Source organism: Callithrix jacchus, chromosome 5, assembly GCF_049354715.1.
Source record: "Callithrix jacchus isolate 240 chromosome 5, calJac240_pri, whole genome shotgun sequence".
NCBI classification, from domain to species: domain Eukaryota; kingdom Metazoa; phylum Chordata; class Mammalia; order Primates; family Cebidae; genus Callithrix; species Callithrix jacchus.
This window is the reverse complement of record NC_133506.1, coordinates 92867784-92882078: the sequence shown is the minus strand read 5'-3', so window position 1 is coordinate 92882078 and position 14295 is coordinate 92867784. Positions and strand designations below refer to the sequence as shown.

General features: G+C 38.4%; 1 protein-coding gene across 2 annotated transcripts in view; it reads right to left on the bottom strand.

Moving 5' to 3' along the window:
* Window positions 1-554: 554 nt before the first annotated feature.
* TOP2A (DNA topoisomerase II alpha) overlaps window positions 555-14295 on the bottom strand; it is a 30468-nt gene continuing 16727 nt past the window's right edge. For both annotated transcript variants that reach the window (XM_078373648.1, XM_002748560.5), the window contains 15 exons: window positions 13623-13854; window positions 13297-13431; window positions 12977-13177; window positions 12349-12544; window positions 11511-11602; window positions 11244-11408; window positions 11038-11121; window positions 9675-9857; window positions 8974-9064; window positions 5665-5817; window positions 5304-5427; window positions 5148-5191; window positions 4603-4737; window positions 2271-2470; window positions 555-1957 (listed from right to left, as the gene is read on the bottom strand). In XM_078373648.1, the coding sequence (XP_078229774.1) occupies window positions 1829-1957; window positions 2271-2470; window positions 4603-4737; window positions 5148-5191; window positions 5304-5427; window positions 5665-5817; window positions 8974-9064; window positions 9675-9857; window positions 11038-11121; window positions 11244-11408; window positions 11511-11602; window positions 12349-12544; window positions 12977-13177; window positions 13297-13431; window positions 13623-13854 (2164 nt within the window). In that variant the 3' untranslated portion in view covers window positions 555-1828. The remainder of the gene's footprint in view (window positions 1958-2270; window positions 2471-4602; window positions 4738-5147; window positions 5192-5303; window positions 5428-5664; window positions 5818-8973; window positions 9065-9674; window positions 9858-11037; window positions 11122-11243; window positions 11409-11510; window positions 11603-12348; window positions 12545-12976; window positions 13178-13296; window positions 13432-13622; window positions 13855-14295) is intronic.

Genomic DNA, 14295 nt, shown 5'->3' with positions numbered 1-14295 from the left:
AAGGTGTGAGGCACCATGTGTGGCCCAGATTTCTTTGAAAGGGCTAATTCCTCCATTATCTTTGTCAATACTACCCTTGAGTTTTGTTTAGTTTATCCCTCTGTAAGTCAAGATTGTTTTATACTTTTCAAATAGTTTTTGACATTTAAATATTTCATCTATTTGAACTTAATTTTGATATAAGGTATGAAGAGATTTATCTGATTTTTTTCCTAAATGGATTAGACCCAATATAACTTACTGATACCACCAAGTAGTTGACTAGGTTATTGAAATAGTTGTTAAAGGAAGGTACCATTAAAAAAAAAACCATGCATATTTACTGATCAAGTATGGCGGAGATGAAGAACTTAGTACTCATGTATAAAATCCCAGGGAAAAGTCTTATTGGCGTTAATTGGGTCATAATGCCTATCTCTTGGACCTATCACCATAGCCAGAGGCTGTAATTTCTGTCAGAATATGACTGAAATGCTTCTGAAAGAGAAGTGAAGACTGTATTTTAGAATAAGTAAAAGGGTGTAGTGTGCATTTTAAAAAAGGCATTCTATGGGTTGCAATGTTTGAAACATTTTATTGAAGTACAAAATTGTTAGAATTTAGCTAATAGAAAAACATAGTAAATATTTACAAAAACACTGATAACATCACTCAAGTCACACACATGTAACAACGTAGACAGGTCTTTAAAAAGTTACAAATTGAAATTATGGAGATATTAATCTAATCACTCATTGCTGGGCATGGTTATCAATATAACATTTAAGAGATCTTGGAGCGAATGTTGTCCCCCAGTCTTCTGCAATCCAGTGCCCTTTAGAAACTGGTTGCTCTCTTTGGGAGATTCAGACTCAGGGGCAGCCGGAGGGGACAGTTAAGAGCTGAAATTATCACATAACTGGTCTAATTTTCTTCGTTCTATTGATTGTGTCAAGTCAAGTTATAGACACAAAGTATTTTTCTTTAGTCTCTGATGATTTGAGAAGATGAAGAACATGAGCAATTTCTCATTGCTTAAACAAAAATTTGACTAGTGTGGAGTATCCATACTAGAACCATAAAGTTCTATCTGAGGGTGAGTTATGTATAAAACTAAGATAAAACAGAGAATTAACTATGCTCTATCTCATATTTACTAAAAGTAGGAAAGGAGGCAGAGTGACATTTTTAAATCAAACTGCTCTAGTTTTAGCTTAATGGATGGTTAAACACACTGCTTTATGCTAAAGTGACCAGATAACTATTTCTAGAGTTCAGAAGAACTTAAAATCAGGTTTTAAAGACAAAAGAAAGCAGGCTCAAACACAAACAAAACAGAGAACAATTTCCATGGTCAATATTTAGACAGTACTATAAAAAGCTAAAGGGGCAGGGCGCAGGGGTTCAGGCCTGTAATCCTAGCACTTTGAGAGGTGAGGCAGTTGGCTCACCTGAGGTCAGGAGTTTGAGACCAGCCTGGCTAACGTGGTGAAACTCCGTCTCCACTAATACAAAAATTAGGCTTGGTGGTGTGCCTGTACTTCCAGATACTCGGGAGGCTGAGGAAGAAGAATTGCTTGAACCCAGGAGGTGGAGGTTGCTGTGAGCCAAGATCACGCCACTGCACGCCAGCCTGGGCGACAGAGTGAGACTCCATCTCAAAAACAAAACAAAATAAAACAAAAAAGCTAAAGGACACTTGGGCTCTACTCACTTCATTTTGATGGTCTTGTAATGAAAACACCTTCCCCAAACTAAATTCAGAGGGGAGGAAGTTAACACCTTCAGGTAACTTTAAAACCAGTCTTGGGCTCAATAAGATAACTACTTAAAATAACTGCCTCACATTTTAAAACAGATCATCTTCATCTGACTCTTCCAGGTATGTTATAGGTTTCTTTGCCCGTCCAGATTTTGCCCGAGGAGCCAGAGCTGAGTCAAAATCCATATGGAAGTCATCGCTCTCCCCCTTGGATTTCTGAAAAAGGAAAGTCCAGGTAATTTGCACAATGTAAATCTGACAACATAATTGCAATGTAAAAAAAATTTATCAAGACTACATTCAAGGAGTCTTCTACTTTTTATCAAGTAATAAGAAGCAGATCTAAGGCCAACTCTTCCATTGCCCAAGTAAGTAGCATATTTAACTTTGTTAAAACTAAGTATTACAGTAAAAGCTAATGAATTATGAGTCAATTTTCTAAAAGACATGCCAAATTATTAAGAGCAAGGGCTTAGTTATGTCCTTCAGAATATCTACAGCAAAAGGACTGACTAGGATTAACACTCACCTTGCTTGTGACTGCTTTAGAAACAATTTTCTCAAAATTAGAGTCAGAATCATCAGAAGTGGATGGCTTCCTTTTGCGGCGATTCTTTGTTTTCACAGGATCAGGCTTTTGAGAGACACCAGAATTCAAGGCTGGATCCTTTCTAGTTCCTTTTGGGGCAGCTCTTTTTTTTGCACCAGTAGTGGTGTTGGAAGACTGACCTGCAATTCAACACAGGTATTTGTCACAGCCGCTTTTTTTTTTTTTTGAGATGGAGTCTCACTCTGTCGCCCAGACTGGAGTGCAATGGAGCGATCTTGGCTCACTGCAACCTTCACCTCCTGGGTTCAAGTGATTATCCTGCCTCAACCTCCTGAGTAGCTGGGATTATAGGTGCACACCACCATGCCCGGCTAGTTTTTCATTTTTTTTGAGACGGAGTTTTGCTCTTGTTACCCAGGCTGGAGTGCAATGGCACAATCTCGGCTCACCACAACCTCCGCCTCCTGGGTTCAAGCAATTCTGACTCAGCCTCCTGAGTAACTGGGACTACAGGAGCACGCCACCATGCCCAGCTAATTTTTGTATTTTTAGTAGAGATGGGGTTTCACCATGTTGACCAGGATGGTCTCGATCTCTTGACCTTGTGATACACCCGCCTTGGCCTCCCAAAGTGCTGGTATTATAGGCTTGAGCCACAGCACCTGGCCCTAATTTTTCATATTTTTAGTAGAGACGGGGTTTTACTATGTTGGTCAAGCTGGTCTCAAACTCCTGACCTCAGGTGATCCACCTGCCTTGGGCTCCCAAAGTGCTGGGATTACAGGCATTATTAGTCACCATGCCTGGCCTAGTCACAGCCACTCTTAGATGGATTGTTCTCATTGTGAACTTTCTTCAGCAATGTGATGACTGTGTATGTTTAACAGGAAAAGACAATCTAAGAGAGCTGAAAATATATTAGAAAATCAAAGTATTCTTAAACATCCAATTTTTTTTTTTTTTTTTGCAACAGAGTCTTGTTTTGTCTTACCCAGGCTGGAATGCAGTGGCGAGATCTCGGCTCACTGCAGCCTCTGCCTCCTGGGTTCAAGTGAATCTCCTGTTTCAGTCCCCCAAGTAGATGGAACTACAGGCATGTGCCACCACACCTGGCCAGTTCCCCCCCCTTTTTTTTTTTTTTTGAGACGCAGTTTTGCTCTTGTTGCCCAGGCTGGAGTGCAATGGCGCGATCTTGGCTTAACGCAACCTCTGCCTCCTGGGTTCAAGTGATTCTCCTGACTCAGTCTCCCCAGTAGCTGGGATTACAGGCTTACGCTACCATGCCAGGCTATTTTTATAATTTTTTGTAGAGATGGGGGTTTCTCCATTTTGGTCAGACTGGTCTTGTTGAATTCCCAGCCTCAGGTGATCTGCCTGCCTTGTCCTCCCAAAGTGCTGGGATTACAGGCAAGAACCACTGCACCCGGCCACACGCAGTCTTAAACATTCAATTTTAAGAGTATGTTTTAGGCCGGGCCTGGTTGCTCATGCCTATAATCCCAGCACTTTGGGAGGTCAAGGCGACCGGATCACCTGAGGTCAGGAGTTTGAGACCAGCCTGACCAACATGAAGATACTCCGTCTCTACTAAAAAAAAAATACAAATTAGCCAGGCATGGTGGCGCAAACCTGTAGTCCCAGCTAATAGGGAGGCTGAGGCAGAAGAATTGCTTGAACCCAGTTGGCAGAGGTTGAAGTGAGCTGGAATCGAGCCATTACACTCCAGTCTGGGCAACAAGAGCAAAACTCCATCTCAAAAAAAAAGAATACGTTTCACATTAAACATTTGCAACTGCTTATAAATCCTAACCTTGTCATAGAAATGAACTAGGTGAAGTCTGATATTGAGAGAAATGTGCTGATTTTAAACCTTTGGACTACCTTATTTTGAAGACAGGATCTCTCTCCCTGAGGCTGGAGTGCAGTGGCTTGATCATAATATTACGCCTTGAACTACTGGCCTCAAGCGATCCTCTTGCTTTAGCTTTCCAAAGTGCTGAGATTACAGGCATGAGCCACTGTGCCTAGCTTTTGTTTTCTGACTAATCAAGTGCAGTAGTGAGAAGGGGGAAAACAGTAGAACAAAGAGTTTGATATGTAACTGAATGAACAATCAATAGAGATGACTTACTATTTTGGACAAGCCTTGACTACTAATTTTGATTATAAAGATCTAAAAGAAATTGTTTCCATTTGGAAAAGGTTTAATTTGTAATATCAACAGTAAATTTTGGCAATAAAAATTGAAACTGACTTGTGGAAACCAGTTAGTTAATTGCAACATTAACTCATCTCAAAGATTTAGGCTTACTTTTTGCTGCTGTCTTCTTCACTGTCACATTCTTTTTAGGAACTGGATTTGTAATTTCAGTTTCATCTGGGAAATGTGTAGCAGGAGGGCTTGACGACAGTGGTACACTATCCTTAGCATCACCACCTTCAAGGTCTATTATTTCAAATGGAAAGGAAAATAGTACATTTAAGCAACACATGAAAATCCATTTTCTGCTTTGTCCCTGCTATGAATTTCTATTGAAACACCAAATATGTAACTTTTCTGGAATATTTAAAACATGCTCTTAAAACTTTGTTCTGATTTCTAAATTTTTTATCAGCAAGAACAGTTTTTTTGCATCTCTAGCACCAAGCAAAGTACCTGGCAAACACTGTAATTACTTTTAGTATGTTGAATGCAGAACCTATTATGTGAAACTAAACAATATCAACATAATGTTAATAAGAACTCAAATTTATTTCCAAAGGAAGTACTTGGATAATGCAGCCAGGATTAGAACGCAGTTGGATCTGAGAATCCCAGTAAGGCAGATGTCTCAATATTTTTACTTAAATACATACCTGACATGGCACTTTTCTGTGGTTTCGGTTCTTTGTTATTAAGTCTAGAATTAAAAAAATATATATATATCCTGACAACCAATTCTAAATGTGTTAAGCAAAAAAGAATATATTAGAAATAATCATGACAAAACCCCTATTAGATAAGATACTTACTTTGAGGAAGTTTTGGTTTTAGGTGGACTAGCATCTGATGGGACAAAATCTTCATCCTGAGTTTTTTCATCAAAATCTGAGAAATCTTCATCTGAATCCAAATCCACTGTGAATTTGTTTTTTGCTAGTAAAAACATACATATGTAAAAAAATCAGAGGGTAGGAGAAACATTTAATTTATAAGTTGATATAACATTTCATGAATATTTTAGTTTTTTAATCTCCTGAAAAATGCTTCAATATTTCAAAGCTTTAGCATAATTTATTGCTCTATTAAGATATAGTAATTTTGGAGGCAAAGTACCCTGAAGTATATTGGCCATTTAACTCCTACAGCATATCTTCTTTTAGTTTTCCTTACTTGCTGCTCTCCGTGGCTCCGTTTCTCGTGGAGGGACATCAAAATTACTTTCGTCACTGCTCCTATCTGATTCTGAATCTGACCAGGGATTTCTCTTCTTTCCTTTTTTGATTGGCTTAAATGGCAATGTAGTTTGTTTCTTTGTCTTTGTACCTAGAGGGGAGATAGAAATTAATCACCTTTATATATTCTTTGACTCACTTTTCTCCATCTATCATCCATCCATCCTTCAAATTTATTGACTGCTGTGATAGTTCTGAGAATACAACAATGAAAAGAAACAGACATGATCCCTGTTTTTGTGAAGCATATAGCTTGGTCACTTAATCTCATACGTAAATACAATGTGGCTGGGGCACAGTGGCTCATGCCTGTAATCCCAGCACTTTGGGAGACTGGGGAGGGAGGATTACTTGAGCCCAGGGATTTGAGATCAGCTGGGGCAAGATGCAAGACCCCATCTTGGCTGGGTTCGGTGGCTCACGCCTGTAATCTCAGCACTTTGGGAGGGTGAGGTAGGCAGATCACTTGGGCTCAGGAGCTTGAGACCAGCCTGGACAACATGGTAAAACCTCATCTCTACAAAAAAATACAGAAATTAGTGGGCATGGTGGAGTGTGCCTGTGGTTCCAACCACTAGGGAGGCTGAGGCAGGAGGATTGTTTGAGCCTAAGAGATTGAGGCTACAGTGAGCTGTGATCATGCCACTATACTCCAGCCTGGGAGACAGAGTGAGATCTTGTCTCAAAAAAAAAAAAAAAAAAAAAAAAAAGAAAAAAGAAAGAAAAGGAAAAAAAGGACTGTCTCTACAAAAAAGTTTTAGAAATTAGCCAGTCATGGCGGTGAGCGCCTGTAGTCCCAGCTACTTGGGAGACTGAAATAGAAGGATTGCTTGAGCCAGGATTTCAATACCAGCCTGGACAACAGAGTGAGACCCTGTCTCAAAAAAAGTAGATACTCAAGGACAGAGATCTTAACATTTATAATCAATTGATTTCTGACAAGGGTGAAGATAAACATTGTAGAAATAAATCTTTTTAACATATGGTACTGAAATAATTGGATATCTACATGCAAGGGAATCAGGTTGGACACCTTCCTCATACCACATACAGAAACTAATTTAAAGTGGATCACAGACCTGAATTTAAGAACTAAATCTATAAAATGCTTAGAATAAAACACAGAGGCCTACCTTCATGACTTTCAGTTTAACAAAAGATTAGATATGACACCAAAAGCATAAGCAATAACAAAAAAATAGGTAACCTGGACTTCATAAGAATTAAAAATTTGTGCTTCAAAAAACATCATCAAGGCTGGGCGCAGTGGCTCATGCCTGTAATCCCAACAGTACGGGAGGCTGATACCAACCACTTCATACACACTAGAATGGCTAGAATCAAAGAGAAAGACAACAAATGCTGGTGAGGAAGTGGAGAAACAGGAATCCTCATACACTGTTAGTGGGAATGAAAAATGGTGCAACTGCTTTAGAAAACAGTCCAGCAGTTCCTTAAAAGGTTAAACATAGAATAATCACATGGCTCAACTATTCTACTCCTAGGTATCTACCCAAGAGAAATAAAAATTAAGTTCACACAAAAACTTGCACAGTACATAAATGCTCACAGTATTAATCACAATCATCAAAAAGTAGAAATAGGCCGGGCACAGTGGCTCACACTTGTAATCCCAGCACTTTGGGAGGCCAAGGTGGGCGGATCACCTGAGGTGAGGAGTTTGAGACCAGCCTGGCAAACATGGCAAAACCCCATCTCCACTAAAAATACAAAAAAATTAGCCAGGCATGGTGGCAGACATCTGTAATCCCAGCTACTTGGGAGGCTGAGGCAGAAGAATCACTTGAATCTGGGAGGCAGAGATGTGGCAAGCTGAGATTGTGCCCCTGCACTCCATCCTGGAGTGCAGACGAAGACAGACTCTGTCTCAATTAAAAAAGAAACAAAAAACCCCATCAACTGATAAACAGATAAAATGTGGCATAGCCATACAATGAAATACTATTTGGCAATAAAAAAGAATGAAGTACTGGTTGGGCTCAGTGGCTTGTACCTGTAATCCCAGCACTTTGGGAGGCCGAGGTGGGTGGATCACTTGATCAGGAATTTGAGACTAGCCCAGCCAACATGCTAAAACACTGTTTCTACTAAAAATACAAAAATTAGTTGGGTGTGGTGGTGCGTGCCTGTAATCCCAGGTACTCAGGAGGCTGAGGCAGGAGAATCGCCTCAACCTAGAAGGCAGAGGTTGCAGTGAGCCAAGATCTTGCTGCTACTGCATGCCAGCCTGGGTGACAGAGCAACAGTCTGTCTCAAAAAAACAACAAAAAATAAATACATGGGGTACTACATGGGTTACCCTTGAAAATATTGTGCTAAGTGAAAGAAGTCAGCCCCAAGAGACCACATATTGTAGATTCAATTTATAGGAAATGCCCAGAAAAGGAAAACCTAGAGATAGATTTTTTAGTTGTTGCCTAGTGGGGAGAAAAGTTGGTGGCAAATGGCAAGTGATGGTTAATGAGCACAGTTTTCTTAGGGGGTGACAAATTGTACTAACTCTGTGATTATACTAAAACCACTGAATGGTATTATTTATATTTTTATTTTTATTTTTGAGTTGGAGTCTCGCTTTGTCGCCCAGGCTGGAGTGTAATGCCACAGTCTTGGTTCTCTGCATCCTCTGTCTCCCGGGTCCAAATGATTCCTGACCTCAAGTGATCTTCCTGCCTCAGTCTCCCAAAGTGCAGGGATTACAGGCATGAGCCATGGTGCCCAGCCGACTGGTATATGTTAAATGGACAAATTTGGTATGTGAATATCTCAATAAAGATGTTTTTAAAAAAGGAGATAGTAGAGGCATTATCAAATGATTAACAGAATTGTTAATACTATTTAGTTCACTGAGTGAACACTACCTATCTTACCTATATGTTGCACTCTAGAGATACTATAATACAACCATGACTAACATGTAGTCACTTTCCTTAAGAAACTTTATATACTAGAACCTCATAATTGGCTAGAAAATAGAATCTAATAAACTGGGTGTTTTCTTAGATCCCAATTAAGGAGTTCAAATTAACAAACTATTTCATTATAAAATATTTTCTAAAATGAATCAAATTCCAAGGACAATATTAAAGAGGTCCAAGCAGAAGTCAGATACAATCTTCTTTCAGGTTTCTCAATTCAACAAAAAGGTTTTGAACATCTATGTGGAATGTCCCAGGTAAGAAACACAATTTAATCTTCACTTTATACCATTTTCCTTAAAATGCTATACCTGGTTCTCTTTTCTGTTTCTTTTCTAATCTTTGTCTTAGGCTTTCTAATTCCATACCATCTTCTTGAGGGTTTCCTTCAGTATTTTCATTCTAAAAGATAGCAAGACAAAAATGGTTAAGTTTTGCCAATTTATTTGAAAGATACAGTCAAATATATAAATATATAGTCAAATATAAATAAGGTCAGAGTGCTTTTTTTATTTGGGTTTTGGTTAACAGCTCTGAATAAAGATACAGGTATGACTTTTTCAAGATATTTATACATTAAAAAACCAGGTACATAGGAAAGTTAGGGTTGAATATAGAATAAATTCTCAACTATGGGATTAGGAATCTTAAGTTTTTTTTTAAATTTTAAGTGGAGCTATGCATCAATATTTTATGCATAATTTTTTCAAGAGTATTACTTTTTTTTTGAGATGGAGTTTCATTCTGTTGCCCAGGCTGAGTACAGTGGTGCAACCCTGGCTCACTGCAACCTCCACCTCCTGGGTTTACGCGATTCTCCTGCCTCAGCCTCCTGAGTAGATGGATTACAGGTGCCCGTCACCACGCCTGGCTAATTTTCTGTATTTTTAGTAGAGATGGGATTTCACTATGCTGGCCAGACTGGTCTCGAACTACTGACCTCAAGTGATCCACCCACCTTGGCCTCCCAAAGTGCTGGGGTTACAGGTGTGAGCCACCACAAGAGTATTACCTTAATTTTCTTTTTACTTTTCTTTTCTGCATCTGCTTTCATTTCTATAGTTATTCGTGGAATGACTCTTTGACCACATGGAGAAGGCAAAACTTCAGCCATTTGTGCTTTTTTCCCCTTTGCTTTCCCCCCTTTCCCAGGAAGTCCGACTTGCTCATCTTGTTTTTCCTTGGCTTCAACAGCCTATAGAAGGGATATAAGAAAGCAAATTTATATGCTAACAAAAACATTACAACATCTAAAAGGCCACAGTTAAGCTGATTTCCATTTGTTACATCTTAAAAACTTGTTATAAATTGTTCCATAACCTAGTATACTACAAACAATAGTGAAGATGTAATTAAGGCACACCTTGAAAAGGAAGGTGTGGAGACAGAAGACTGGGTTTTATTCCTGATTCTACCCACTTAACCTTTTTGAGGAAAACAAGGGAGAAACTAAGAATAAAACATGTATATACATATATATGTATAAACTCACATATAAAATATGAAAGGAAGTGATGCACACGTATCCAGTCAAGTGATTACAATGAGCTAGGCATCTATACTGAAGTGCAATAATATAAATTTGCATGTTAAGTTTAAGAAATAAGGTTTTTTGTTTTTTTAAAGAGACAATTATGCTCTATCACCCAGGCTGGAGTACATGGGTAAATGATCATAGTTCACTGAAGCTTTGAACCTGTTCTTCAGTGACCCTCCCACCTTGGCCTCCAGAGTAGCTGAGACTATAGGCCCACACCAGCATGCATGGCTATTTAAAAAAAAAATTTGTAAAGATGAGGTCTTGCTATGTTGTCCAGGCTGGTCTTAAACTCCTTATCTCAAGTGATCCTCCTGCCTCAGCCTCTCATAGCACATTGGAATTACAGGCGTGAGCCACCACACCCAGTGGCTTTGTCCTTTTTTTTTTTTTTTTTTTGAGATGGAGTTTCGCTCTTGTTGCCAAGGCTGAAGTGCGATGATGCAATTTCAGCTCACTGCAACTTCCGCTTCCCAGGTTCAAGAGATTTTCCTGCCTAACCCTCCTGAGTAGCTGGGATTATAGATGCCCGCCACCATGCCTGGCTAATTTTTTGTATTTTTAGTAGAGATGGGGTTTCACCACGTTGGCGAGGCTGGTCTTGAACTCCTGACCTCAAGTGATGCACCCATCTCAGCCTCCCAAAATGCTGGAATTATCAGCATGAGCCAATGCACCTGGCCAATGATCTGTTCTTTTATACATTATTTTGGATTTATCCTTATGCCTCTTATTTTCTTTCTATTGCCAATTGTGAACTATCTTGACAAAGGTATACTGTTGGAATATATTATTTCATTAATAAAAAAATCTAGCATGGGCATTATAAACTACACACCTCCAATTCTTCAACAAATGCAGCCAAGTCTTCTTTCCACAAATCTGATGGACTCTTTCTCTTTAACGTGTCCAGCTCTTGCTCCTTCATAATTTCAAAATTGAGTTAATATATGTACACAAGCAGCATTTTCATGCAACATATAATTTTTACTTTTACCATTAGAACAAAACTAAGCAGCATGTACCATCCTACCACCAACTCACTTTTTCATTTCTTAGTCTACATAGTTCATCTTTCTTTTCTTTGGTTAGATACCAAAGGGGCATATCAAGAAGATAGTTGAAGGTTGGTCCAGAATCTGTTACGGAGTCACCCTTTTCAGTTTCCTTTTCATTGTCACTCTCTTCATTTTCTTCTTCATCTGGAACCTAAAGGATGAAATAAAATGTAGCCTTATTAGAAAATGTGAAACATAATAATTATTTAATACATAGTCTTTAACAATATAGAAAAGTGCCAACCAAGATTACCTTTTGCTGGGCTTCTTTCCAAGCCTTCACAGGATCTGAATCATATCCCCTCTGAATCAGAACTTTAATTAATTCTTTCTTAGGCTTATTTTCTATTTAAAAAAAAAGTAGAGATAATTATTTTGAGTAATATTTTAGGAAAGGGATAAGGTTTTACCAGTCAAAAGTTTACAACTGGAAATTAAACTTAGTCTTGCACAAATCTGTACATCTGGGTATACAGATTAAGTATTCCTAAACCACTGACAAACGTAAATTACCACAAGGGGGCAGTCAAATCATATATTAAGCTATGATCAAATCTTTAAATTTTTTTTTTTTTTTTTTTTTGAGACAGGGATTCTGTCACTCTTGTGCCTAGGCTGGAGTGCAGTGGCACTATTTAGGCTTACTGCAGCCTTGAGCTCCCTAGCTCAACAGCTCAAGTGCTGGGATTACAGGTGTGAGCCATCACACCCAGACAGTATAAGCCACTTATAATCTTCCTGCTTTTTTTCCCATCAGACTTAATATCTCTTCTTTTATTTTCTCTTCCGGTAGCATGATTAGTGTACTATTATTCCCTTGATCAATCAGTTTATGCAAGATTTTCTAGCTTTCTATTCTCCTCATGTCTAATTGTCAACTAAATCTTGATTTCTCAAGATGCTCAATCAAGGAAACACCATCTCTTTCAAACTATAAATATCTAATCAGATACTTAAAAGAAATCTTTGTCTAAGTGACCAGGTGAATTAAATGGATTCTGCCTCTCTCTCCACCATTACTCTCACCAAAAATGTTTAAACAAAGTTTGGCATAACAGTCGTAGTAAGCAGTTATTATTCCCAAAACATACCAATGATTATTTTGCCATCTATTTTCTCTAAGATAAAGCGAGCCTGATTATTCAGTTTGGCAGACTCAGCACCGAGCATTCCTAGGAGCCATTCTTTTCTTAATCCGTAATATTTAAGTCTGAGTTCAAAGAAGTCTCTTAGAATATCCAACACTGTGTCATATTTCTTTAAACAGCCTACGTGGTCAAAAAGCACCTGGAAAAGGAAAACAAGTTTAGAGTCAAGAATAGACAAATTGGCTAAACATTATAAAGGTAGACTAAGATATACTTTTAAAATTGATAATAATCTTTTTTTTTGGAGATGGAGTCTTGCTCAGTTGCCCATGCTGAAGTGCAGTGGCACAATCTTGGCTCACTGCAACTTCTACCTCCTGAGTTCAGGTGATTCTCCTGCCTCAATCTTTCAAACAGCTGGGACTACAGGCGCACGCCACCATACCCAGCTAATTTTTGTATTTTTAGTAGAGATGGGGTTTCACCATATTGGCCAGGCTTGTCTTGAACCCTTGACCTCGTGATCCACCCACCTCAGCCTCTCAAAGTGCTGGGATTACAGGTGTGAGCCAGATATTAATCTTTAATATAAATTGAAACATAATGTATATCTCACCAAACAAATACATACCATAGAGTTGCATGTGAGACTAGTTTGGAGTTTGAAGACTTTGTGTAGCCCAACTCTCTCTGCCTCTGCCAGTTTTTCTTCAGTCATCTTCACAACAAATTTCACAGTGGTATCTGTATGGTATTCTCTATAGTCAGTTATGAGAGGAGGTGTCTTCTCAGTGCCATTCAACATGGGCTCCAGAACTTGTTCTTTGTATGTCTAAAGAAAGAAATAATCCTGAAGTTTCTAAAATATAGGCTCCTGAATAGTCAAAAGCAACAGTACAAAAAGTGTTTCTTTTGATCACAAAACTAAAAAAGAAATTCACAATTATTTACCTGGGTCCAGGTTCTGACGGGAAGCTCTGAGATTTCAATGGTTGTGGAGTTAAGAATAGCTACTTCACCACTAATCACATATTGATTTGGAGCCAGTTCTTCAATAGTACCCTTGAAGTTCTTGTAACTTGGAAGCTAAATTGGCATTTTAAAAAACAATGTTTTCTAAATGTTATACTAGACAGAAATTACAACTGCGTTTAACAATAAATCTAAGTATAAAGTATGAAATTAAATTTTATGTTTGCATCCTCTTTAATCATACAGTCTACTCAATTGAAACCCAAGGAAAAGTAAAGCTCTTATAACACACACAGAATACTTACCATTGGCAAAGGTTCTTCTCCATCCATCAAACGCCTAATGTTATTTACAACTTCACGAACATCAAAGTTGGGAATTTTGCAGGACCACCCAGTACCGATTCCTTCAGCACCATTTATTAGCACCATGGGAATAATAGGAATGTACCATTCAGGCTCAACACGCTGGTTGTCATCGTATAAAAACTTCAATGTGTGATCATCTTTTGGTGGAAATAACAACCGAGCCAAAGAGCTAAAGAAAATAATCAAATAATGTTATTTTATAAAAATACTGAATTTGACACAACTTTTATGAAAAGGACGTATGTTATCTCATACTTATATATGAAAATTATCTTGGTTTTACCTGCTAATACTCATTTAATAATATTTATTGAGCACTTTCTATGTGTTAGGCACATAGACATAATGTCTCAATTCTCAAGGAGCTCACATTCCAGTAGAAATTTGACAATGAATATACATTTTGTTAGGTGGTGGGCTAAATACTGAGAAGAAAAAGTAAGAAAGTGACTGAAGAGGTACTAAGGAAAGTTATGTCTTTTCTGATAAGATTACATTTGAGCAGAGAAAAGAAATTGAGGGGGTCAGGCGTGGTAGCTCGAGCATGTAATCCCAGTACTTTGGGAGGCCAAGGTAGGGGGATCATCTGAGGACAGCAGTTCAAGACCAG